The 26,047-nt window shown below is 42.3% G+C and overlaps 4 protein-coding genes and 1 long non-coding RNA gene across 7 annotated transcripts; all 5 read right to left on the bottom strand.

Moving 5' to 3' along the window:
* Positions 1-1,918: 1,918 nt before the first annotated feature.
* LOC125315006 (PR5-like receptor kinase) lies at positions 1,919-3,024 on the bottom strand. The gene has a single exon (XM_048278751.1). The coding sequence runs from the start codon at positions 2,994-2,996 to the stop codon at positions 1,923-1,925; it is 1,074 nt and encodes a 357-aa protein (XP_048134708.1). The 5' UTR covers positions 2,997-3,024; the 3' UTR covers positions 1,919-1,922.
* Position 3,025: 1 nt separating this feature from the next.
* LOC125315014 lies at positions 3,026-4,240 on the bottom strand. The gene is made up of 3 exons (XR_007198358.1): positions 4,102-4,240; positions 3,209-3,244; positions 3,026-3,058 (listed from the first exon to the last, which is right to left on the bottom strand). It is a non-coding gene; the product is annotated as an uncharacterized LOC125315014 (long non-coding RNA).
* Positions 4,241-7,907: 3,667 nt separating this feature from the next.
* LOC115750422 (pentatricopeptide repeat-containing protein At3g29230-like) lies at positions 7,908-11,152 on the bottom strand. The gene is made up of 2 exons (XM_048278739.1): positions 9,056-11,152; positions 7,908-8,148 (listed from the first exon to the last, which is right to left on the bottom strand). Exon 1 carries the CDS (start codon positions 10,754-10,756, stop codon positions 9,146-9,148), a length of 1,611 nt encoding a protein of 536 aa, XP_048134696.1. The 5' UTR covers positions 10,757-11,152; the 3' UTR covers positions 7,908-8,148; positions 9,056-9,145.
* Positions 11,153-12,531: 1,379 nt separating this feature from the next.
* Positions 12,532-13,603, bottom strand: LOC115750435. Of its 2 annotated transcripts, XM_030687807.2 has the most exons (2): positions 13,139-13,603; positions 12,532-13,105 (listed from the first exon to the last, which is right to left on the bottom strand). In XM_030687807.2, exons 1-2 carry the CDS (start codon positions 13,306-13,308, stop codon positions 12,829-12,831), a joined length of 447 nt encoding a protein of 148 aa, XP_030543667.1. In that variant the 5' UTR covers positions 13,309-13,603; the 3' UTR covers positions 12,532-12,828. The 2 variants fall into 2 exon arrangements, with proteins under 2 accessions (XP_030543667.1, XP_048134719.1); XM_048278762.1 differs by having other exon boundaries at positions 12,538-13,584.
* A 552-nt stretch (positions 13,604-14,155) lies between these two features.
* LOC115750404 (LEAF RUST 10 DISEASE-RESISTANCE LOCUS RECEPTOR-LIKE PROTEIN KINASE-like 1.2) lies at positions 14,156-25,721 on the bottom strand. Of its 2 annotated transcripts, none has more exons than XM_030687733.2 (4): positions 24,844-25,721; positions 15,971-16,003; positions 15,475-15,729; positions 14,156-15,386 (listed from the first exon to the last, which is right to left on the bottom strand). In XM_030687733.2, the coding sequence occupies exons 1-4, from the start codon at positions 25,712-25,714 to the stop codon at positions 14,416-14,418; spliced, it is 2,130 nt and encodes a 709-aa protein (XP_030543593.1). In that variant the 5' UTR covers positions 25,715-25,721; the 3' UTR covers positions 14,156-14,415. The 2 variants fall into 2 exon arrangements, with proteins under 2 accessions (XP_030543593.1, XP_048134685.1); XM_048278728.1 differs by lacking the exon at positions 24,844-25,721 and adding an exon at positions 16,795-17,628 and having other exon boundaries at positions 15,971-16,006.
* Positions 25,722-26,047: the final 326 nt, after the last annotated feature.

Here is a 26,047-nt window from a genome sequence, read left to right on the forward strand (position 1 = left end):
AGGACCCGAAAGAGCAAACGCGGTGGCCTGGCCTCAGAGCCACGACGATTTCACTGAGATTCGCCTTCGACCCTTGAATTGGATCTCTTTGAAGGTCGAGCGCACTATGATTTGAGTTTACGGCTGGCGATTGACTTGAAAAGTTAAGTCTTCTCGTCTTTTTTGGTTCTGATTGGGTGGAAGACAAACCAGAGAAGAGGACTGCTCTTCGATCACATCATCGATACAGATTCGAAGAATCAGAGAAGGATTGGCACACAGACCCTGATAGCAATCACGCAGCCATCGCCTCAGTCACAGCCCACGAGGACTCCGAACAAATCAAATCTTGATTTCATCTCTCATCTCATTCAGAATTTTATAACATGATGTTTTCTGTCTATGTTGGAACGAAAGCAGCCATCGTCCCTGCATTTTTAGAAAAGAGGCGATCATGATCCATCCTGCAACTTTTTTCTGGCCATTTGAATCTCTACTAACAACATGTTTATTTGATCACATTAGTTCATATCTTAAACATGCATACGAATGCTGACCGAGACTGCCACATTAGCATTACCTGAACAAACTAGTGGTACCATGACTTTTCTTTCGTGTCGATTGGCTAAAGTTAACCTCAAGCCAAGGTTACACGATCGTGGCAACATGATCCTTGATGAGACCGACCTGGCCAAGGTTGCACGACCGTGGCAACGTACTGCCTAGCCCTTGCCAAACAGCAGTTGTCACCACACTGAGCACAAGTGGTGGAGCTATCTCGAACCATCATGAGTGGCACTCAGATGCAGGGGTCGAGAGCGTTCTCTGTTTTTTTGGTAACAATTTATGTTTTTTCCTGTGAGTATTCTCTCAAGGTGCGGTCAGCGACAGCAGTGCCACCACAGGTGACAACGCCAACACTACTGCACTCCACACAATGACCACCACCGTCAGCCGCTAGTCCACTCTTTCACTTTTTTTTTTTTTTTTATCTCAGCATACTGTGTTTTTAGAAATGTTAATTCTGTTTTCTATTGGTCAAAAGATTTTAAAAAGCCCAGTGGAATGACAATATCTGCAGAACAAAATTATACCTCTCAAGATTATCACTCATTAGAAAAAGAAATATATCAATGGCTGAGACGAAAATCATTAAATTTTTCGCTTAAGCACATAGCATGAAGATCTCTCTTCCCTCCTCAAAATCGAAATAATCGTACATGTATCAACCGCCTCAGAATAAAAGAAAGCGATTTGACATAAGACAATACCTGTGATCGACTTTGTCTAGATGTGCCCCTTCTACAAGTTTACTGCTCAAACACGGCTAGGTCAGATGTCCTTATCTTTTCTTTTTCTTTTTTCTCCGATTTTTTTGTCAAACTGGGCAACATTGATAAAGTGATTTGAGAATTGGACTTGTGTTAACAATACGAGGAAAAATATATCATACACTTCGGGAGAAATTTTATACGAGCGGCCTTATTACTGTTATTGATTTAAGGAAGCACTCCTCCTCTCGAATTGACAGTTTCCAAGTCGGTTTGCGCAAATTCCGTGTGGTTTTTGGAATAAAATCTCCCGTTTAGGAACCGAACTCAGATTTAACCCAACATAAACTAAGACCACCGTTGATTTTAGAGTTTAAGCGGGAGTTCTCCTCATGTAAAACAAAGCCTAATCCATAGTTAATAGGAAAGTAATTAGTGATACCTCGATGGTGGCTTGTAAACTTTATAGACCTGCTTATGCTCGCACTTCTCGAAGCTTGCCTTTATACACGCAGCTATAGCCTCCCTGGCCTAGCTTTTCTTCAAAAGAGTCGGTCATCCACTTGAATGGGAAGCACACAAGCTTCCCTCGTGCCATTCCATTCACTCTATGAAATTACCAACGAAGCAAACAAAGGAACACAAATCTCAAAATAAGTATATGATATAACTTTATACAGGTGCTGTAGTGATCTCAAATTGCAGCAATGAACTCTCATCTGTAGTAACTACTGGGGATCTCAATGACGGGGATGACAATGTTGGCTTGGCAGGAATTTGCAAGGCCTCAACACTTCCTTTTAGCATCCCCACGACTTGAGTCATTGCTGGTCGATCTCTTGGATCAATCTGAATGCACCACAAGCTGATTATGATCATCTTCTTCGCGATTCCTTCGTCTTCCTCATTCGTGATACCACGCAACCCGAGTTCTTCCTGAAGTTCAAGGCGTCGGTGAATCCAAAGAGGGAAATATATTTCGCTAGTACGGTCCACCCCAACTTCAAAGTTCTTTCTCCCGCCGACCATTTCCATAACCATCATGCCATAACTGTAGACATCCGATTTGTGAGAGACCCCTCCGATGTTCCTTATGACCAATTCCGGAGCAATGTAGCCTACAGTGCCGCGCGCACCCAACATCGACACAATACTCTCTTCTCTAGGACATATTTTGGCAAGACCAAAGTCAGAAATCTTGGGACAATAATTCCGATCGAGAAGAATGTTGTGAGGCTTTATATCAAAATGCAAAATCCTGGCATTACATCCTCGATGCAGGTACTCTAGCCCTTGCGCTATGCCTAGGGAGATGTTGTATAATGTCTCCCAACTCAATTGCTGATTTGCCTTTGAAGTGTCGCTTTTGAATATGAACTTTTCCAGTGATCCGTTAGGCATGAACTCATAAACTAGAGCTCTTTTGCTTCCCTCAAAGCAAAAGCCCAGAAGGCTGACAACATTCACATGAGAAGTCCTGCTTATGCTCACGACTTCATTGATAAATTCTTCCCCATCGCCTTTCAGTTTCTTCAGAAGCTTCACGGCCACAGGTTGACCGTCTCGAAGCTTGCCTTTGTACACATAACCATAGCCTCCTTGACCTAACTTTTCCTGGAAAGAATTGGTCATCCTCTTGATATCTTTGTAGGTATATCTCCTCGAAGAAATTAATCCCTCAATTTTCTGTGCGGCCGCAGAATGTTCTTTCTTTCCCATCATCAAAGCCGTATGTTTACTTATCATCGATTTCTTCCTAATGGAAAAGAATGCAAGAATGATAATCACAATCCCAACTCCTGATGCAGCTGATTAGAGAGAAGCAAAAGATTCGTGAGCAACAACTTTCGGTTCATCAATTTACTAATATAAGGTCCTAATGTTGGAAAAGCAAAACTTTGTCAAGGTTTCGGCACGGTGTATTAGTATGTGAAACAAAAGCGGGTTCGATGGAATACCTATTGCAACTTTCATCACCCAAATGCCATGCTGCGCTGTTACAAAGGACACAAATCCCTGTCAGGTAAATCTCCCAATCAAAAAACTACGAAGAAACCAGTAGGAATGCTTTTTGCAACAGTCAGAGAGGACACCATACATATAAGATCGAGAAACTTAGTGTTGATATTTTGATCCGTACTCATTACAGTGACTCTTATTTTGCGTGTCTTTGAAATGACTAATTTAGTAATGGTGCTAAAGAACTGAATCAGAGGGAAAACTATCAATAAACCCGGAGTGAATTAACAGTGTTGACTTTGAAGAACAAATTGACAAAATACAAGAAGTTTGAGGATTAAAATGACGGTGGACACTCCAAAGAGAAAGAAGATAAAGGCAAAGGAGGTTTTCGTATCAAGACATCGGACTAGGGATGGGAGTGGATGTGGCCTTCGAATTATTAAGAACGCGGAGGAAATGATCATGGCATTCTCAAGTTCAAGTTTCTCTTGACTCGATAACCATTTTTGCTCGCGTCCTGCTCACAAGTTTCAAGGAGCATTAATGTTTTGCTCAGCCACTTTGAAGGAAAATCGGAGTGTTAAGAAAGGGTTTACTTTTCAAATACACCGTAGCCATCTCTGCCATTACATCATTCTCCCGCTAAGATCGTTATAGAAAGCTCAAGAGCCTCCAGCAGAGTCAGATTGCTTAGCTCAAGAGGAATTTTGCGCGTTAAGCTAGTGGAGCCCCTGAAGATTTATGACTCAGAGGTACTTCTTAGCAAATTCTAGGCAGAAAGGGAAGTGCACTCGACTCGACCCTCGGAATCCGATGAATCTAATCAACATTTCACCAAGAGAAAGAGTGCATTATGCGCAGACACAGACTGAAAAAGAAATAAGCCTACCAGGAGCACAAGACCCAGCATGAGGCCGGTCGGGGCAGAAACACTGGAAATGGTAGCTCTCATGATCGAACCCGCACTTGCCGCCACTCCCCTCGCACGAGCTGCAATCGCTCGCCGTCCAGTTCAACACGAACCCGCTCCTCAACACCTCGCCTATCTCCGCCCCCGCTGTCAACTCGGCTGCCACCGGCGCCTCCACCAAAGTCCCGCACTTTTTCGTCGCATCGATCACTTCTTGATCCTCGCCATCCCCATATATCCCCAAGACGACCCCTCTTTCGCCTCCTTCTCCTTCGCCGGAACAGCTGATCCTGTAGTTCAGAAGCTCGTCTGCGCCGGGAGAGAGGCTGCAGTTGTATAACAGAGAGAGTGTGGCGGTGACGTTCTGGCTCAGCTGGAACTGAGCCGACAGGAGGGTCAGGTTCTTGAGAGAACCAGGCGCGCAGTAAGGGGAGGCGATCAAGTTGTCGTCGGAGAGGGCGGCGTTGGAGACGCGGAGAGTCTGGTTCGTGTAGAAGACACCGCGAACTACGTAGTCGTCGCCGGAGAGAGTGATGACCAGGCGGTCGTGTGCACAGGACAGGTCGAATCCCAGGAAGCCGCAGTAGGAGGGCTGCCGGTCGCGGACGTAGAAAGGGAAGGAGATGTTCAGACCGCCGCAGGCGACAGGGAGGCTGCAGTTTCCGAAGTGGGGGTCAATGTGGGAGAGAGATTCTTGGGGTGATAAGGCGAGAGAGAAGAGCAACAGCAGCGAGGGGTTAGCGTGCATTGGGAGAGGAGAGAGAGGAGATGCGACGGCGACTCTGCTTCTGGTTCAGGTCCTTGTGGATTGACGTGGGCTGTGGAGATTTGTCGAAGATGGCGATATGATGTTGTAGAGAGGAGGTGTGAGGGCGGGTTTCTTTCACATGAATTCGCATGGGTTGATGGCTTAGGTTGCGTATGATAACACTTCTACTTCAGAAACAACTTCAGAAGTAAAAGTTGATTTTTTTACTTCTATTTCAGAAGTTGATTTCTAATCGAACAAAAACGTTTGATAACAGGATAAAATTTTTACAAAAAATTATTGATCCTAACCTAAAATGTATTTTATTCAAGAAAAGTTAAATGCAAATACCGACGGATTTTCATGCAAATCCAAAGATTAATCCTACCAATCACATTTAATAAAATAAATGCGCAATCAAGTGCACAGATCAAACACATCAATACAAATCAAGGCTTCCCTAATATAGCCCTAAGGGCTTAGAGAATGTGTGATTATAATTCATGGGTAATTTGAGAGAAATTAGAGACAATTTGCCAAAAAAGGAAAAATCGTCAATTTGGAAAGATCGGGGGCCAAAAAATTCGAAAATAGGTCTTGATCGGCTAATTGTGGCCATTTCTTATTTTTTGGGATTTTTTTGGAATTTTCAAAATTTTTGAATTTTCCTTTTTTATATTGATTTAATTTTTTTATTAAAATATTTTCCGGACCGAGCCAAACCCGGCCCACACCTCTCGGGGGAGAGAGAGAGAGAGAGAGAGAGAGAGAGAGAGCCCGTAAACGGAAGAAAATATGAAGAGGGAGGAGTGAGAAGGAAAAAAATAGCTTCTGATGGTGAGAAGTAAGTTTTTTTACTTCTCAAAAGTGCTGCAAAAACCACTTCTGAAGTAAAAAGTTGTTTCAAAAGTAAAAATTTAAAGTTGTGAATCAAACGGATTTCTAATTCAAAAATTGCGTTATTGAATGAATTTCTGCTCCAAAAGTACTTATGAAGCAGAAATTTTGCTTCAGAAGCATTGTCACGCGTGTCCTTAGAGATTCCTAAAAGATCATTGGATGATCTAAATTTGTCGTGTCAAATACAAGTATCCGGTAAATTTGGACCATTTAAATGCGAAAGCTTTCACTTTAGCCAAATTTAAGTGGGGGAGTCCACACAAGTCATTGGGTCAAGCCAACCAACGCTTCTTTCTTTCATATTGAAGGCTGGCTATTGACTTGGAAAAGTGAAGTCTACAGCCAGAGGACGAATTCTATTATTCTCTCATGATGTCGGAACGCGTTCTTTCAGCTGTTTCTAGGAAATTACAAGATCATCGAAGAATGTGAAGGAAAGAGCGAGGCAGGTGAATTCACCAAAAAGGGTCGAGGCACATGTGCCCTCTAAATTTGACCAGAGCTGGCCTTACTAGATAGAGCCAGCTCAGGTCAATAGCATAAAGAGGGCAATCTAAGACTTGAAATTCATCTAAATCATTCTTTCGATTTAGTTCAGTTTAAAACGGGAGTAGGTTTTAATTTCCAAAGTGAAAATAAAGAAACAAAAGAAAAGAAAGACAGGTTAGGGAGGAAACTTCAATATTGATGTTCACGAATACCTAACTTAAAAACTGCGGATTGATTATCATAATACGATGACATTCATCTACGACATATAAATCTTTCGTGGCTTCCGAGATCTAACGTAAATTCTTACCGAGCAACTGAATATCACTTAACACAATACATCTTAGGATTGTTTAAAAGATATGGTAAAGAAATGTAATGGCGTGATGAGTGAAGCGAAAAGAAACCGATGAGAATAGAAAACTAAGGGAAGCCAAAGAAGCTCTTTCACTTCCGTTGAATTTCTAATCAAGTTTGGAGAGCTTGGCAAGGGCATTCACCGAAGAACACATGGAAGAAATTAGACAGTTTCTATCACAGGGAATTAACCGAAAAGTGTTACCTCTTTTGCAAGTAAGCGGAGAAGCGGTACCAGAACAGAAGCACATAAAACCTTCATCCTGTTTAGTGCATTTGCCTCCACTTTTTTTGCATTTAACACAACTGTCCCAGGAGGTTAAATTCCATATCACTGTAAACCCGTCCTTCAACCTCTTCTCGAACTCACCATTTTTCATTTCCTTAATATTCCAGCCAACTAATTCCACAGGTACAAAAACATGACTCCCCCACGCCGACAGATCAGGATGTGGGTCTTTTGGTTGACTTACAAGAGCGACGCAAGTGTGGTTGGCCCCAACGGAGGGGTAAGTCAAGTAAGGACATGGATGATCAACATTTGGGGGGCTGCTGCGGTAATGGAGAAATGCTAGGTATGAAGGCGTCCCAGTGGAATTAAGGAAGGAGGGAGGTACAAAGCCGGAATCATCAGTCTCAGATTCACCGAGCAGTGAAGTTGGAGCAAAACAAGCATTGCCTGTTCTCTCGAACTCCGAGCTCCACCTAAGAGGTTGATTATCATAATCGACAAGGAACTCCCCAAAAGGGTGCAGTTTGAGCGTTGGCTTATCATCACAGTCTCTCCGGAAGGGATGACCCATCTTGTCCTTACCGCACTCGGCAGGATCGCAGAGTTCATCCTGCAAGCCCACAGATGCAACCAGGTTTTCCAAAGAAATAATCGTCAAAATGCTAATGACATGGCCAAGCAAAACCTTGGAACTTATGGAGCTTTCAACACCCATTTCAGGAATTTTAGAGGGAACAGTAGGAGCACAAGAACGGATAGAAACAGGGGAGCTTTTGTGGCATAGAGCGGTCAGTGAGATTCGGTGGCTGAAACTAAGGATCGCATTATACGAATGTTACGTTGGATCATTTTTCAAGTAAACACGCCAATTGACTGGGTCAACTGAGCGTAGAGGACCCGAAAGAGCAAACGCGGTGGCCTGGCCTCAGAGCCACGACGATTTCACTGAGATTCGCCTTCGACCCTTGAATTGGATCTCTTTGAAGGTCGAGCGTACTATGATTTGAGTTCACGGCTGGCGATTGACTTGAAAAGTCAAGTCTTCTCGTCTTTTTTGGTTTTGATTGGGTGGAAGACAAACCAGAGAAGAGGACTGCTCTTCGATCACATCATCGGTACAGATTCGAAGAATCAGAGGAGGAGTGGCATACAGACCCTGATAGCAATCACGTAGCCATCGCCTCAGTCACAGCCCACGAGGACTCCAAACAAATCAAATCTTGATTTCATCTCTCATCTCATTCAGAATTTTATAACATGATGTTTTCTGTCTCTGATGGAACGAAGGCAGCCATCGTCCCTGCATTTTCAGAAAAGAAGCCATCATGATCCATCGTGCAACTTTCTTCTGGCCATTTGGATCTCTACTAACAACATGTTCATTTGATCACATTAGTTCATATCTTGAACATGCATACGAATGCTGACCGAGACTGCCACATTAGCGTTACCTGAACAAACTAGTGGTATCATGATTTTTCTTTTGCGTCGATTGGCTTTAGTTAACCTCAAGCCAAGGTTGCGAGATCATGGTGACGTGATCCTTGGTGAGACCGACCTGGCCAAGGTTGCACGACCGTGGCGACGTGTTGCCTAGCCCTTGCCAGAGAGCAGTTGTCACCACACTGAGCACAAGTGGTGGGGGGATCACGAACCTCCGTGAGTGGCACTCAGATGCAGTGGTCGTGACCGTTCTCTTTTTTTTTTTTTTTGGTAACAATTTATGTTTTTTCTATGAGTATTCTCTCAGGTGCAGTTAGTGACAGCAGTGCCACCACATGTGGCAACGCTAACACTATTGCACTGCCACACAATGACCCACCCCCATCAGCCACTAGTCCACTCTTCCACTCCTTTTTTTTTTTTAAATTTTTGCCATACTGTGTTTTTAGAAATGTTAATTCTGCTTTCTATTTGTCAAAAGATTTTAAAAAGCCCCGTGGAATGACAGTATCTACATTAAATGGCAAAATAATAATCACATCAGCATTTTCACTTACACTTTAATTGGAAGGATCATTTGACTCAGAAAAAAGTTGACCTGTGACTTTCTCTCTTTAAAAAACAGTACACAATTATTCCTCTCAAGGTTGTCAATCACAAGAAAAAGAAGTATACGAATGGATGAGAAGAAAATCATTAAATTTTTCGCTGAAGTACATATCATGATGATCCCTCTTCCTTCCTCAAAATCGAAATAATCATACCTGTATCAAACGCCTCGCAATAAAAGAAAGCGACTTGACATGAGACGGTAACGGTGATTGACTTTGTCTAGATATGCCCCTTCTATAAGTTCACTGCTCAAACACGGTTAGGTCAGATGCATGGCCAGATGACCTTGATAGTTTTATCAAACCGTCCAAGGCCACATATATTTCATCACTATCAGGATGCCTCTCGTCCATGGAATAGAACTCGACAATATCATCATTGACCTCAATCAAGCTACATCCAGGAAGTTTTCTACGCCCAGTATCTTTCATTGCAGCTTTCAATCTGGCCACATCCTTCCACTTTCCAATGTCCCCATATATATTTGAAAGCATAACATAATTGGCGGGATTTCCAGGCTCAAGTTCACTTAACCGATGGAGGGCTATTTCGGCCAAGTCAACATTTTTGTGTAGCCGACAGGCTCCGAGCAAAGTAGCCCAAATAACAGCATCCGCTTTTATGGGCATCCTGTCCACAAATTCAACAGCCTGGACCAAAAGACCACCTCGTGCAAGCAAATCAACCATACAGCCATAATGCTCCATTTGAGGCACTAGCGAGTAATCATCAATCATGGACTGAAAGTATGACAAACCATCTGCCACCATTCCCATATGTGTGCAGGCACACAAGATGCTTATGAACGTGATTCCATCTGGTTTTACTCTAGCACCCTTCATCTGCTGGAACAAACTTAAGGCGTCAGCCCCACAGCCATGGATTGCCAAACCATTTATTATAGTATTCCAAGAAATTAAGTCCTTTGTGCACATATTGATGAACACCTTAAGGGCATTCTTTACAGCTCCACATTTTGCATACATGTCGATCAAAGCATTGACGACATATGTATTCCCGCCATATCCATAGCTCTCGGCATAAACATGTACCCACTTACCCAAATCAAGAGCTCCTAATCTAGCACACGCAGACAAAACAGTCACAAGAGTGGCATCATTTGGGCTCACAGTGGCTTCAATCAACATTCTTTTGAACGTGGCCAAGACTTGCAAGAAATTACCACCGCGGGCATATCCTCCAATCAAGCCATTCCATGAAAAAATGTTCTGTTCGGGCATCTCGTCAAACATCACTTCACAAGCATCGAGATCCCCATTGTTAGCATAACCATTTAACACAGTGTTCCATGACATAACATCCCGATTGGGCATGGCATCAAAGAGTTTCCGTGCAGCCACCATGTCCCCAATTTCAATATAACCGGAGATCATGGTGTTCCATAACACTATGTCCCGTTCTGGAGCCAAGTCGAACAGACGCCTTGCAGAAACTACATCTCCACACAGGAGGTATCCATTGACCATCGAAGTCCATGCAACAACATTCCTCTCAAGCATCTCACCAAAGGCCTTGTAAGCAGGACCAGCTTCTCCCCCACTTGAGTACATTTCAATCAAGGTGGTGCCTACAAAAGGATTTTCTCTAAAACCAGACTTGATCACAAAACAATGCACTTCCTGGCCTTCCGTCAGAGCATTGATCTTGCCACAAGATTTGAGCACAATCGGGAAAGTGAAGCAATTGGGCATCACGCCCATGCTTCTCATTTGACCGAACAAAAATACGACCTCCCTGTTTAATTCATTCTGGGAACACCCCCTGAACATGGCGTTCCAGAGGGAGACATTTGGGTCGAGAATTTGGTCGAACACGTTATGGGCATATCCCATTTCCTTGAGCTGAGCACAAGTTGTGATGACTTTTGGAGCAACATAATGGTTTCGTTCAAGGCCATGACAGACTACCTGGGCATGGATTTGATGGAGTTGCTTCTTGGTCCTACATGACTGTAACAGGGCGATGAGTTGTTCTTCCAACAGACGGTGAGGGAGCTTGTGAGCAAAATCTGGAAATAGCTTCGCTATCTTTGGCGCAATGGCCCGTCTTTGGTCGATGCAGAAACGAGTCTTGTTCGAGCTTACTGCGGGAATAGATTCAGAACCCCAGAAGTAGCAGCTTTTGATCAATGCGGCAGTATTCAATTCATCGCCGGAATCACCTTCTTCGTCTAGCTGTCCTCCCAAAATCTCTCCCTTCCCATGCAACAAGACCAAACCGCTTCCTCCGCTGGACTACACCAATGCAGGAAAATCGCTCGTCGGCCTGCGTTTTGCAATTCGGAAGAAACTGTTTCCGAATCGAAGCCCAAGGCTGAACTGAAGGAGGAGGATGACTGCTTTTATAGCATGGCGGGCGGGATTCTAAACAAATTGCTTGCTCTCTCTCTTAATTCGAAATAAAAGGTTTTTCCTAAGAAATGGTGAGATTTCTTTTTTTTTTTTCTTAAAATTTAGAAATTGTCTCTAAGAAAAATATTATGGATGGAAATAAAAACGATTAATTTTTTTTTTTTTGCTTAGTGGTTTAGGGAAAGTAATTTCGTTCTTGCCAAAAAGGAAAGTTGTTTTCCCGATCTACGCTTATTATTTTTTATTCATGAAATTTTTTTTGTGTTGCTGTAATCAAATTATCGAAAAGCCAGAAAATAATCTTTCTCCAAACGAACGGAACCCTAATTAAACGATCGACAAATACTAATCAAAGACCTCGGCTCCCATCATTCGGAAACTTTTTGTTCATATTTCATTTCCTAAGATATCCATACATAAGTTTGGAAGAATTAGAATTTTTTGTGCCCGCAGTCATTGCAAACTCCAACGGCTTCTTTCTTGTTTCAAGCCCCGACAACCACTTCCTTATCGGAAGGAGTCCTGCCAGCTTGAAATTTCGTTCTTGTGTTCTCCTTTCTTTTCTTTTTTGCGGCTAGAAAACTTCCATACAATAGATTATTACATATAATATTTAGTGATGACAGGTGCGATTTTAGTTCCTTACGTTTAAACTTTCGGTGAGGATTAATCATCAAAGCATTATTACAGTATCTTCACGATGTTCGATTTGTTCGAATATTAATCGCTCAAAGAGTATCTCCTTTCTAGTTTCGAGTTTGTGTAACTTCAATACCTAGTTTGAAACGCTTGAATAGATCATTGCATATGATATGCAGTGATAATATAATTCCTTGACATATGGAATTTTACACCCTCTATCAGTGCATGCTCATCTCACTCGGCAAACTTGGTTCTCGCATCTACCCTTCACTGGTTTTGTTGCACAATCTTAGCTGTGCCTCTCCTCCATGATCTCCACCGTTTCTGAGAGGGAATTTTCAGCGGCGAAAAGCGGATCGGGGTTGAACTCGAAACTGTGGTCTTGTTCAGGATGTCGGTAATTGTAGAGATTGCGTCGGTACTAATTCTGGACGGCTGCTCATTCGCAGCGTCACCAAGGTGTTCATGGGAGTGGTGATTTGCCTTGATTGTAGAGCAACAATATTCGGCTGAGATTAAGTCGGCTTTTTCCACATCACGGCACTACACGGTACAACATTGATTCTCCGCCGACCACCGTAATGGATGAAAAATTCAGCGGCCTGACGATGCGATGAGAACATAGCCTACGATGCGGCATAGCACCTGAACATATTTCTAGCGACTTAGGCCTTATACTTGTCGGAATAGTATCCAAATTATAGAGAAGGCAATTTTCGCATGGCATGTCATTTCATTAGAATCTCATCTGCGCAAACTTGAGACAAGTATGCGACGCGAAACGCAAAGATAAGATCGAGATTGGAGTCTAGGGAATGAGAGGGACGACGACCGAGTTGAGTTGATTCTGCCACTCGAAACGACGGTCCTCGACACAATTCGTAGCAAAATTTGGGTTCCGCATGGGCATATCACTCGGGTATTGTTTCCAGCGTGGGACGCCAGGCCTTCCTGAGCATCAGCGACCTGAACCGCAACCCCATGAAGACCGGCCTTGGCGAACCGTGCCCGGCAATCACACCGCCTAGGCTGCCCGCGTGGAAAGGAAACACCTCCTCCCCGCCGCTTCCGTTTCCTTTGCCGCCTCCCCTTCCATCGCCATCTCTTTCCGGGCTTGGCGGCGGCGACACGAACAGGTCCTTCAGAGTGCGCCCGCTCGCGCTCTTCTTCCTCTTCTCCCCGCCCGATTCTGGCGTGTGGAAGCTTCTCGGCTCGACCGAGTCGACCCGCCGCACCCCGACCCCGCAGCCGCGAGCGAAGAGCATCCCCAGGGTGGTCTTGTGGCTCTGGCGGCGGAGCTGGACGACGGGGCTTGCTCTCGGGCTGCGCGTGGGGCTCGGGGCCACGCCGCACTGGGCGGCTAGGAGCTTGAACTTCTGCAGAGTCGCCATCTTCTTCGTGCTCTGTTCTCCTCGAGGGTGCTCTGTTTTTTCGGGGACTCCTTATATACGCCTAATAATGGATGCTCGGGTTTCAGTGCTTTTGAAATTTGAATGAAATATTACTACTGTATAGTAGGGGACGATTTTGATTACTTGAGAGGGATTGCTTGAGAGCATGATAAAGGGATCATTGTGCGCTGGAGAATGCGCGCGATTTCCCAATCTTTTTCTTCGTGTTCCTGGTGGAAGATCGCTCTTTTTCTTTTCAGAAATCGTCTTTCACAATTCTCAAAGAAAGAATGACTTTTGAACGCAAAAGAAACACACACCACACAGAGAGAGGAAGAGAGAGAGAGAGAGAATTTAAGAGGGAGAATGCAGATTCTTTAAGTTAAAGGGTAGTTTTACGATTTTCGTGCGGAACTGATGAGCTGATCATGAAAAAGCTTCTGGTCCTCCCCGACTTTTTGACCGAAGAATACTTAGGCTTGTGCTTTTGGAACGAAGAGGAGATAACGGTGAAAAGGGTGAAAAAGTCGGGCCTCAGTAGAAAAATTTGTCTCATACTTTATTTATACAGATTAGCACTTGAGTGAGAATAAGCCTTCCTTGCAATGTAACACGTTCAATACGGGCGATGATGATTTAATTTCTAGGATGAGACTTGATATTTCCTTCGTAGCACGATCAGCCATTGTATCTCCTCTCTAAATCTGGTTTAAGTCCTTGTATTCATTTTGGGAGCAAATCTGCTCATGTCATGAAGAAGCTGTACAAGCCTCAATGTTCAACCCGGATCTGGGAAAATTCTTTCAAAAGCCTGAATTGTTGTGATAAAGAGAGGGACAATGGCAAGTATGTGTACAATCCTTTATTCATGCTCCTAGGAAATTGCTCTGTACTATGTAGTAGTTACATCAAATCCTCATGCAGCCTCAGCAGAAGTGCTGACATGTAGAAGCAGAAAAATGATGACAGAAATGGAAAACTTGATCGCCTGCTATATCATCTACATTGTGTATAATATTAGCTGCAAACCGTTACCGAAATGCAAGAAAACTTTAAGCCAAGATGGAGAAAGGAAAAATTGCAGGAGAGAACTGATAAGACTACGTGTCAACCACTCTGTACAGTAGAACTACCACTGCTTCCCCATTTTTGAGTCACCGAAACAGGGGAAGCCGACGGCTTCACATTCTTCAACAGCCCCGCACCTTCGCTTTCCGGTGAAGGAGGCGGGTTCTTGCTTTGGCCGATGCTGTTATCATCGCTCACATCCTTCGACTTGTCGGGCTCCTGTGTCCCACTCGAAATCGCCTTCAACTCCTCCAGGACAGTTTCCATGGAAGGCCTCATGTCCTTGTCCTGTTGCAAGCACCTGAAAGCCAGCTCCGCCACCGCCATGATCATCCTGTTGATTTCGGGATCCGACTCGAATCCCAGATTGGGATCGATCAGTTCGTGAAACGCATGTTTCTGTATCTTGCTAGTCGCTAAGTTGGCCAAATTAATCTCATGCCTATCTCGGCTTATGTCAACCGCCGGCATGGACGATATGAGTTCCACTAGTACTACCCCAAAACTGTAGACATCGCTCTTCTCCGTAAGCTGGTAGCACTGATGATACTCGGGGTCCACATAACCTGGAGTCCCCTGAGGAGCAGTTGACACGTGACTCACGTCATTGGGGAAGAGCCGAGAAAGGCCAAAATCCGCTACTTTGACGCTAAAGTTATTGTCAAGAAGGATGTTGTTAGTCTTCACATCCCGGTGGATTATGTCAGACGCATGAAGGTAAGCCAATGCGGTGGCCGTTTCTATGGCGATGCTAATACGAGTAGGCCACAGGAGAGGGTCCTGCTGCGCTCGCTTCCCATGTAGATGATCGGCTACTGTGCCGTTCGGGATGTACTCATAGACCAGCAGGAGTTCACGGCTGTGCTGTGAAGTGCAGCCATACAAAGAGACGAGGTATTTGTGGCGCAAGCGAGTTAGGATTTGGACTTCAGTCATGAACTGCTTCACCCGCCGATAGTTGTGCTCGTATAGACGCTTAACAGCTACTTCCCGGCCATCTCGAAGTTTGCCTGATTAAGAAAATGGAGAATGACCCGCTTAGATTCCTAGCATTTATATGCAGGTTGCCTAATTAGCCTCTTTCTTTAAAGGTCTTACCATGGTACACAGTTCCATAACCTCCATCTCCGAGCTCCCGGGCAGAATCGAAATAGTTAGTAGCTTCTTCAAGCTCGCCATTGGTGAAAATGGGGACCTCGAACAATACATTGCCCACTTCAATATCTGCTTTCAAGGAAGAACCGGAAGAAGCCTGTCTGGAGCGGAGTTTTAAGAAGGGATGCCGTCGTTTGTAGTGAATCATATAGATGCACGAACAGAGGAAAATACTGGCCAAGGCACCGACTCCGCTACCTGAAGAACAAAAGTTTCGTTAGATTTGCATCAGTGACAAGCAGAGGAAATGGATAATTTCAGGAAAACTTTGTCTGCGAAATGTTCACAAATGTATGAAGCATGACATTGTGCTCTTGCATCATAATTGGGCTCAAAATATGCGCTGACAACATTTTTTCGCTATCACAAACCACGCTTAATGTGCCGATATATATTCAAAGGATTGTATATTGTCCCCGATGATAAAGGTTTGACTGACCTACTCCAATCTTCAAAGCTGCATAGTTGTTTCCTGCATCAAAGATGTAGGTACCAAAAGACGGCGTTTGCGTTAGAAACGAATTCCACAAATACAGATCCTATCTGCATTATGAAAATGATAGAACAGGAGTACAGACACCAACTTCCTTGATCGAACAATTGCAACTCACTTACCATAATACATCTTAGGGACAAATAGATATTCCCACATGTTACATATCACATGGAATTGCAGAACTAAGCTTAATGGAGTGTTGTATGCGACAGTGTTAACTGAAACGTTAAGCTGATGCAAAACAAGCATAAGCAAACACGTGCAGAGAAGACTTTCCCCTTCACGTTTTCCTTCCCGTGCATTCGTCTTCTCTTAGTGAATCATACCCTGGCCACCGTATCATAAATTCAGTAATCATCTATAATCCTCAACACATCTGTGCACTCACATGGGAACTGGCTAGCACAAACAGTGACACTCTTACAAATTCACTGTTTACTATATGTATCTGTGATCTGAAGATGCTGTTGGTTCTTCAGCTTTGATGCGAGGAAGAAAATGGCGTTGCTATGAATTCATCTAACCACTAAAACTGCAAAAGGGTTATCCAAAAGAAATATAAATAGAAGTGATGGCTTGGTGTATGAAGCCAAGGAGGGAAAATAGAACTGAGAAAAGAAAACTAAGGGAAGCCAAAGAAGCTCTTTCACTTCCGTTGAATCCCTAATCAAGTTTGGAGAGCATGGCAAGGCCATTCACCGAAGAACACATGGGAGAAATTAAACAGTTTCTATCACAGGGAATTAACCGAAATGTGTTACCTCTTCTGCAAGTGAGCGGATAAGCGGCACCAGAACAGGCGCACAGAAAACCTTCATCGTGTATAATGCATTTGCCTCCACTTTTTTTGCATTTAACACAACTGTCCCAGGAGGTTAAATTCCATATCACTTTAAATCCGTGCGACCACCTCTTCTCGTGGTCACCTTTTTTCATTTCCTCAATACTCCCGTCAGATAATTCCACAGGTACAAGAACATGACTCGCCCACGCCGACAGATCAAGAAGTGGGTCTTTTGGTTGATTTACAAGAGCAACGCAAGTGCGGTTGGCCCCAACGGAGTGGCAAGTCAAGTAAGGATATGGATGATCAACTTTTGGGGAGCTGCTGCAGTAATGGAGAAATGCTAGGTATGAAGGCCTCTGATTAAGGAAGGAGGGCGGTTCAGAGTCAGAATCATCAGTATCAGATTCACTGGGCGGTGGAGTTGGAGCAAAACAAGCATTGCCCGTTCTCTCGAACTCCGAGGTCAACTTAAGAGATTGATTATCATAATCAACAAGGGACTCCCCAAAAGGGTGCAGTTTGAGCGGTGGCTTATCATCACAGTCAGTTGGAAAACTTCGATTGGTTGATAGTTTAGTGTCGCTCCAGAAGGGATGACCTATCATGTCCTTACCGCACTCGGCAGGCTTGCAGAATTCATCCTTCAAGCCCACAGACGCAACCCAGTTTTCCAAAGAAATAATCGTCAAAACGCTAATGACATGGCGAAGCAAAACCTTGGAACTTATGGAGCTTTCGACACCCATTTCAGAAATTTCAGAGGGAACAATAGGAGCACAAGAACGGACAGAAACAGGGGAGCTTTTGTGGCATAGAGCAGTCAGTGAGATTCGGTGGCTGAAACTAAGGATCGCATTATACGAATGTCACGTTGGATCATTTTTCAAGTAAACACGCCAATTGACTGGGTCAACTGAGCGTAGAGGACCCGAAAGAGCAAACGTAGCGGACCACATATTTGCTCAGCGTGAGAAAATATCTATTGCCACTGTTGATTCTTCGGCTTAAAAAGGTCCGTTTCCGGGACTCACCATCGATTTCTCTCCATCGGCCACGGGCCCATGGCCAACTTTGCTTCTCGCGAAGTTTCCAACCATGTTTGACGGGGTTTCGAAGCTTTCCCACAGGCTTTCCTGGGTCGACTTCACACCCGCAGAAGTCAGAACCACAACGATTTCACTTGAGACTCGTCCTCGACCCTTGATCTCTCAAAAGGTCGAGTACTATGATAACTTGAGCTCGTGACAATCAAAGGCAGAGAGACCCAGTTAGGTGACAACTGATGGAGAAGGAAGAAACTGGTGAAGCGACCACCTGATCTGCCCAATTGGGTTTATGTCAGACAAAGATTCGTCGATGTTAAGGAGGTCGAAACGGAAAACCCCCATAAACACAATCAAATGACTGACTCCATGATGCTGTAATTGTGATTTTTTTTCATAAGTTGCACTTTCAATTTTGGCGTCCGTACGATAATAGGGCCTCGGTTTTCTTCCCTGTTCTTTCGCATGAAGATGGACGAGACATGGTGGTAGCAAACTATGAAGGGAGAAGAGAAAAGTGATGAGCTTGATTTAGCACCCCGTAGAAACCCCTCCCTCCAAATCCCGGAGGTGGCAGTCGAACTCCCGACCTTCTTGGTTCTCAAGCTAACACATGCTCGGCAACTTCAGCTACATCGAGCTCTAATGTTCTCACTGTAGCTTGTGTTTTTGATGCAATGTATTGAACTTGAACTAGGAATGATGAATGAAAAGTAAGCATATGGAGTTTTTCAAGCGGTAGAAAGGAACATCTAGGAAAGCCGAAGAAACCAAGCTGAAGTTTTTGGACAAAAGCATCAGAAGAACCGATTCCACAAAGATGAAGTGGACAGAGACATCATTCGTGAATTTATGTTTCTCAAACTCGAACCAGATGGTGAAGAAAAACTTTCTAGAAGAGCAGCAGAATGTGAAAGCCTAAGAATAGTTTGCAGGGTCTTACCGTCACCACAGTATCCGAGATGTGTTCCATCGCGGCAATAGCACACACTTGTGCTATTTTCAGAGCCGCACCGCCCCCCACTCCTTCGGCACCTCATGCAGTCATACCCAATCCAGTTCAGCGTGAAACCGTCCTCCAATAACTTGAGGTAGTCGACACTTTGATTCACCTTCCAGTTTTGTATCTGAACCGGGGCGGCCACCAAGCACTGGCACGACTCTCTATTCCAGTTCAAGTAATCGCACATACTAGCTATCGCGGCAAAAGAATTGTTCCCTTCACCAGGAGCACACTCGACCCTAGATATTGTAGAATTGACGGAAAATGACTCGTCGCAGTTGCGGAAAATGCAGAGATCAACCTGGCCCGGACCAAAAGTAACGGGTAGCCGGTCGAAAGAGTAATTGAGACTCGGCAGGGGGCATCCAGCATCAAGTACTACTTGATTCACCACTCTGAACAAGTTCTCCTCGTACGAAATCTCTTCAATAACATAACTAGATCGAGATGTCTCATAAATCGGCCTTTGGTTGTAGCATTCTATCTCGAAGCCAGGAAATCCACAATAAGGTTGTTGAACTCCCAGGATCCAAAAGGGATAGCTTATGTTTGGACCAGTACCGCAGTTCTTTGGCTGACAAGCATCAAATTTCGGGTTCCCCCCCAGAGACAGTACGAAGTCGAATAAGAACATGCTGAGACCGATGATAATACCGATCCGCCTAAATGGGGAATCTCTAAAGCTTGGCACGTTTTGTGGATTCAATCCAGGAGACATTGCTGAAGAATGTGAAGGAAAGAGACAGAGGCTAATTGCGCCTGAGAGGATGTAAGCATTTATACCCTCAAAACGGTCCAAGTCATTACTATTTAGCACTTGTTAATACCCCTTGGCTATTAAATTTGAGCTTGCCATCAACTGGCTGTTGTATAGTCAACCAAAAACAAAAGGTTCAAATCATGCTCGAAAGTCCAACCTATCAGTGTGCTTATATCAGTGAGTTTTCGCAGAGTTTAGCATGGAACGCGATTCAATCCTAACGCAAACAAGCAAACAATATGGGCACATATCGCTCTGGATGAGGAGAAACGGACATAAACAGCGTCCCTAACACATCGGTTCAGTTCAGCAACAGCTCTTGGCTGGAAGGAGCCAAGTAAGAAGTCAAGAAAGACAGATGAGGGAACAGCCTTTGATTTTGATGTTCAGATGTATATTGTTTTAGGAGTTGTTGACCAGGCTTTTTGGTCAAAGTCTTCCCTCTGAAAGTCTAAGGAAAACTGGCTTATTCGGAATTACATTGATGTAATGACATTGATGTACGAGTCAAGTCTTTTCTGGGAATTCATTTTTCGGCCTTCAAACATCAGCAATTGGTCATAGCTTAGAAAACCAGGAACTCCACCCTATCTCCATTTAAAAATGTCAAGCACAGTATTTTTTTTTTTTTTCATTGACTCTTGATCGAACAGCATTATGATGTCGACCTTTAAACACTGATCTGAATGTATTATAAGATTGCATTTGTTTTGCGAAAAATGAATAATTTAAAAGATATTTTTTAAAAAATAATCATTTGTATCGCCACAAATATGAATAAATAAAAACTTTTGATCATTCACAAAAATATTTCGACATGAATTATTGATGATAATGAAAACAGTTTTCATGAACTAATTATTTCAAGTAATTTGAGTGATTATTTTAAAGAAATTTTTTTCGAATCATTTATTTTTCGCGAAACAAAAGGAACCTAATACAAAATTCTAGCCGTAAGTCTAAATCGTAAGTGCTGAAATTTTTTAAAGTGAGCTGCTAGCTCGACGGTCCATTATTTCTGACCACACGATCTCTCAATCAATGAGTGCTTTATGCAAAACATGTGATGATGGTATGTGGATATATCGTTAAGATTATACCGTCCCTAACAATAAGCGTGGATGTTTCCTTGCCTACACCAGGTTGCCAAAATACCAAAATGATAATACTAAGGGAAAAAAGAGGGAGCATTATTGTCATTCTCATTTTAGCTAAGACAATCATTTTTGCTAATTAACTTACTAAAATACCATCTTCTTTCTTCAATTAAATGTTTCTTTTTGTATCATGCTAACCCATAAATTTATCTTTATTTTTAGTCAATCTTGATAAAAACAGAAGAAGTAAAATTGATCACAAAATGGAAAAGATTAATTTGTTAAAAGCATAATAAAATGTTGAACATATATGTATTTAGATATAGATTAACAAAGGATAAACACATAAAGGAAAAAACATAAAATTTCGTGCTAATCAACTCTTGATATAAAGAAAAGAATTAATATTGATTATAAATTCAATCTCATAGCAAGTAGATCAACTTATAGGAGTTTGAAAATGCAGAATATATAAACAAATTTTCAATACTATCTTGCAATTCATATTAAAATGTGAAAAAAGCACAAATAAGCAATAATTATATTGAATTTTAAATTTCAACTTTGTAATAAAGTTTTCTTCAAACTATTTCATAAAAAATAAACAGTTAGTTGTGTGTTTATAAGCCATTATAACTAAAATTTCTAACATTTTATATAGCTTTTCTAATTAAAAGCGAGATCATAAATTAAGAATAATCAACTTATATAGAAAAGTGATAACATGATGCATTATAGAATGATATTTTATTGGGTGTAATTTGACATTTATAATGTGAATTTGATATTTAAAAGGAAAAATAGAAATAAAGGTAGTTAATATTGGTTAGGTTGATAAAAAAAGAAACAGTAATTTGAAGAGAGAGAATGGTATTTTGGTCTATTAATTAAAAAGAGGAGTGCCTTAACCAAAATGGGAGTGGAAATAGCACCACCCAAAAAGAAATATTAAGAAAATGATGGCATTGTTGATATTAGAGAGCTAAAGTACAATCAGGCAATTGACCAATTAAGATCAAAAATAGAAAACATCACTTCTTACAAGAAGTGAAATAAATGTAAAGAATTACTTAAACCCAGTAAAAATATAATTAACCAGTTAACAATTAGCACCTAAGTTAGAAATCGTAATCCAGCTTAAAACAGTATATCCATAAAAATATTTATTTTGCAAATAAATAAATTAAGTAAAAAAAAAACTTGAAATCAACATGCAAACAAGAAAAGACTAAATGAAATGCATTAAATTTATCCAAATAAACTGTACATAATTACAAGTAACTTGTTTCACCATTAGTGAATCTAGATAGCATAACTATGATCAATTAATGAGTCTCATCTAAATTCAATCCGTCGTATATGGACAAACAAAAGCAGTAAAAAAAAAAAAAAAAAAGAGAGAATTCCGAAGATAAAATTGAAATTATATATCAAAATAGAAAAGCAAAAGTAAATGTGATAAAACAGCAAACAATATATATATTGATTATTATATAGGAGTATAGGTTACCCAAATTATTTTGCTAAGACTATGTGAATATCACATTACCACGAATGAATTGACGATGGAGGCAAGATACTCATATCTATTGAAATCCATTTTTTTACGAAATTTTCTTATTACCATAAACAGTAAATGGAGCCCGTGCTTGCCCTAGTAAAAGAATGGCCGAGACTCCAAATTTAAGAAGTCGAATTCCACAAATTGATGAGAAAGAGTTGCTTATAAATTGAATTTGAGACCACTGTCTCGGTAGTCGGTACGTTGTGGCAAAGTTTATATACCCAATCATTTACTCCAAAAATTCTGCCGGTGGCGGGCTGCCGCCTACATGCCCAAATCAAAGAAAAAAGAAAAGAAAAAAAAGACAGAAAAAAAACAATTAAAATATTCGAAAAAATATTAAATATTATTAAAAATTTGTCACATCAAGTCAGCTCCGGCAGGTAAATGGATTGCATCAGCACAATTGCAAAAAGTTTAGAACTCTATTGATAAAAAAATTAAATTTAGAATTGAATTGACACAATTACAAAAGGTTTAGGACTTTTTTGGTAATTTTCGTCACAAATTATACCCAACAAGGATCTTCAATATCAAATCTCCTAATGACTTCATCCTACAGTAACGTGGTAGCTTCCAATGGAATTTATGGGAATCATTGTACTACAATAATATAGTATGAGAACTCTTAATCGCCCTACTATAATAAATCCAGTAATTAGCTTAATAAAGAGTGTGGCGGCTCCAAAATGACTAGCCAACTCAATCAAGGTTTGTCTTTGCCATGGATCGGACACTCACTTTGTGGCAAAATGTTCTGCCAAATGCTAGCTCATTGCCTCAAGACAGCAAAATATCATTACTAACACTAAGTTGGAGATTTATTCACAAAATAGATACATTAAGTGATGCAACAGATCGTTATTGGTAAAGGTATCGAACCGGTGGGTTGGGTTGGGTTGGGTTTAGGTCGAGTTATATATGGTCCGACCCATTTAACATGTTTTCATGTAATACAAATCCAACAACTCATACCCTACCCGATCCATATTACTAGAACACTTTCATATTTAATCTAATTTAGCAAAACTTATGAATTATTAAAAATATATATTACTAAAACATTGTAGACGATTTTATAATTATAAAAAAATTAAAATAAAAGATTAAAAAATTAATTTTTAATATAGTTAGCTAACCCATTTAAGACCCACTAAATTGTTAGTGACCTATTTATGGCCCATGGGTTCTTGACCCACTTTGCCATCTATAGTTATTGGTTATTAAATATGGCTCGGTTATGTGTATTAATTTTATGCATGTCTTATTATGCATGACATTTCTAAGAACTTCAAGCAGCCTTGAAGTTTTGATGTCGAAATGAGTTAAATAAAGTCTTCTCTTGATTGCGGAAAAGATCAACTATTAGCGATGAAACGTCACTAAACGTGTCATTCCGAGAAGAACTTTGTTAGCATAACAGCATTTGAATGACTATAAGAATAACAATATATTGTGAGCCATAATTTCTTAAAAATGTATACCCCACAACAATTTTAATGATTGTTGTTTATTTTTTGTGGCCCAAAATAGATCATTAGCATAACATTCACTTGAAGAGTATTATATAATCAATTCTCTTTCGAGAAAGCTTTGGCACAAAACCCAACAATTAGCAACAAGAATTATGTATCGTCGCTATATCCAGACGATGGAAATAAACTTTGTCGCCAATTTCTACAATTTGCTCCCACATTCAAGGATAAGCATGATTTTAGGGTAGAGCCGAAAATCGGAGAATTGGACCAATTTCCACCGGTCCATTTCGAGATTCTAGGATATGCAAAGTAGAATCATGGAACAAGCATGTTTTTTTTTTTTTTTTGTTCTGTGTTTTCGCAAGATCATGCAGTATTCCATGGCATCTGATGATGAATACGTAATCTGAAACCATTAATTTAAGCTTCCACTTTTTACGATAACCGTGATTGAGATTTTTACTGTGTTAATGTTTCATATTTTCTTCATGTGTCTAGATATAAATATGTTAAGTGGATTGTAGCAACAAACGATGATCATTAAAGATAACGATTTTCTGTAATCGTTCAATTAAGAATACCCGAGGAATCTCCGTAGACCGTGAAATTGACTTCAAAACAAGTGACAAGGTAGGTTTTGGGTTCCAAAAATTGAAGAATCAATTTCGATGGATAGGTTTTAAGTTTCAAACGTAACTTTAATCGATTAAGAAACCGCTCAACCCTATCTGCATCAAGTAACGAAATGGTTTCTTATCGAGAGCTATACTTCTAGAGACGAATTTGCCTTTTCATAACGCACTAAGGACATATACCCACATTTGCCCTAACTTTTCTTCTCACTCGAAGATGAATCACGCACTCCATGGAAGCATGGGGTCGTCGTTAGTTCCAGTTGCATCACAGAGGATCAATTGTTTGTTCGCAACTTATGTGGCCAAATCGCCTTTCTTTCTTTAGTTCTTTCTTTCCAATTATCCAGAGTTCTACTGAATTTTCTGATGACCCTCCTTGTTTTCGTATGATAAGACTAATCTATGAACATAAGCACAAGAAGGAGGAGGAGGAGGAGGGGGGAACGTACCAGTTCTACAAACCGCAGCATGAGGCCGGTCGGGGCAGTAACACTGGAAATGGTAGCTCTCGTGATCGAACCCGCACTTGCCACCGCTTCTCTCGCACGCGCTGCAGCTGCTCGCCTTCCAGTTCAACACGAACCCGCTCCTCAACGCCTCGCCTATCTCCGCCCCCTCTCTCCACTCGGCTGCCACCGGCGCCTCCACCAAAGTCCCGCACTTTTTCGTCGCATCGATCACTTCTTGATCCTCGCCATCCCCATATATCCCCAAGACGACCCCTCTTTCGCCTCCTTCTCCTTCGCCGGAACAGCTGATCCTGAAGTTCAGAAGCTCGTCTGCGCGGGGAGAGAGGTTGCAGTTGTATAAAAGAGAGAGAGTGGCGGTGACGTTCTGGCCCAGCTGAAACTGAGCCGACGGGAGGGTCAGGTTCTTGAGAGAGCCAGGCGCGCAGTAAGAGGAGGCGGTCGAGTTGTCGTCGGAGAGGGCCGCGTTGGAGACGCGGAGAGACTGGCTCCTGTAGAAGACGTCGCGGACCACGTAGTCGTCGCCGGACAGAGTGATGACCAGGCGGTCGTGGGCACAGGACAGGTTGAAGCCCGGGAAGCCGCAGTAGGAGGGCTGCCGGTCGAGGACGTAGAACGGGAAGGAGATTTTCAGGCCGCCGCAGGCGACGGGGAGGCTGCAGTTTCCGAAGTGGGGGTCGATGTGGGAGAGAGATTCTTGGAGTGATAAGGAGAGAGAGAAGAGAAACAGCAGTGAGAGGTTAGCGTGCATCTGGAGAGGAGAGAGAGGAGGTGCGACGGCGGCTCTGCTTCTGGCTCTGGTCATTGCGGATTGATGGGGGTGGTGGAGATTTGTCGAAGATGGCGATGTCATGCGTAGAGAGAGAGACAGAGACAGAGACAGAGAGATATACAGAAATCTTGAGGTTCTTGCTCGGATGGGGCGTTGTCTGGTTCGTTTTGACTTGGAGATGAGACGGATAGAGCTTTGATTCTTCCTTCTGACAAAACAGGAAGTGTGCGGTGTTGTCTTGTCCAAACCTATCTCATATCTCAGACTGTTGAAAATTCCCGAACTGCCCCATGAAATTCAACTCTGTTCAAGTTGACCACATCCGAAACCGTCCACTTCCCAAAGTCGCCATCGCTGCAACTTGGAGGGAGGTGGAGAAAGTTGAACGCTTTGCTGCAAGTATTGACTGGCGAA

Source organism: Rhodamnia argentea, chromosome 5 (genome assembly GCF_020921035.1).
Source record: "Rhodamnia argentea isolate NSW1041297 chromosome 5, ASM2092103v1, whole genome shotgun sequence".
Lineage (NCBI taxonomy): Eukaryota > Viridiplantae > Streptophyta > Magnoliopsida > Myrtales > Myrtaceae > Rhodamnia > Rhodamnia argentea.

Coding starts and splice junctions, on each gene's coding strand:
- LOC125315006 (XM_048278751.1), bottom strand. CDS start 2,996: ATGATAAGTAAACATACGGCTTTGATGATGGGAAAGAAAGAACATTCT.
- LOC115750422 (XM_048278739.1), bottom strand. CDS start 10,756: ATGGGATATGCCCATAACGTGTTCGACCAAATTCTCGACCCAAATGTC.
- LOC115750435 (XM_048278762.1), bottom strand. CDS start 13,308: ATGGCGACTCTGCAGAAGTTCAAGCTCCTAGCCGCCCAGTGCGGCGTG.
- LOC115750404 (XM_030687733.2), bottom strand. CDS start 25,714: ATGACATCGCCATCTTCGACAAATCTCCACCACCCCCATCAATCCGCA. Junction 15,730..15,970: donor AGCTTTGAAGATTGGAGTAG/GTCAGTCAAACC, acceptor TTTGTTCTTCAG/GTAGCGGAGTCGGTGCCTTG. Junction 15,387..15,474: donor TTATGGAACTGTGTACCATG/GTAAGACCTTTA, acceptor TTTCTTAATCAG/GCAAACTTCGAGATGGCCGG.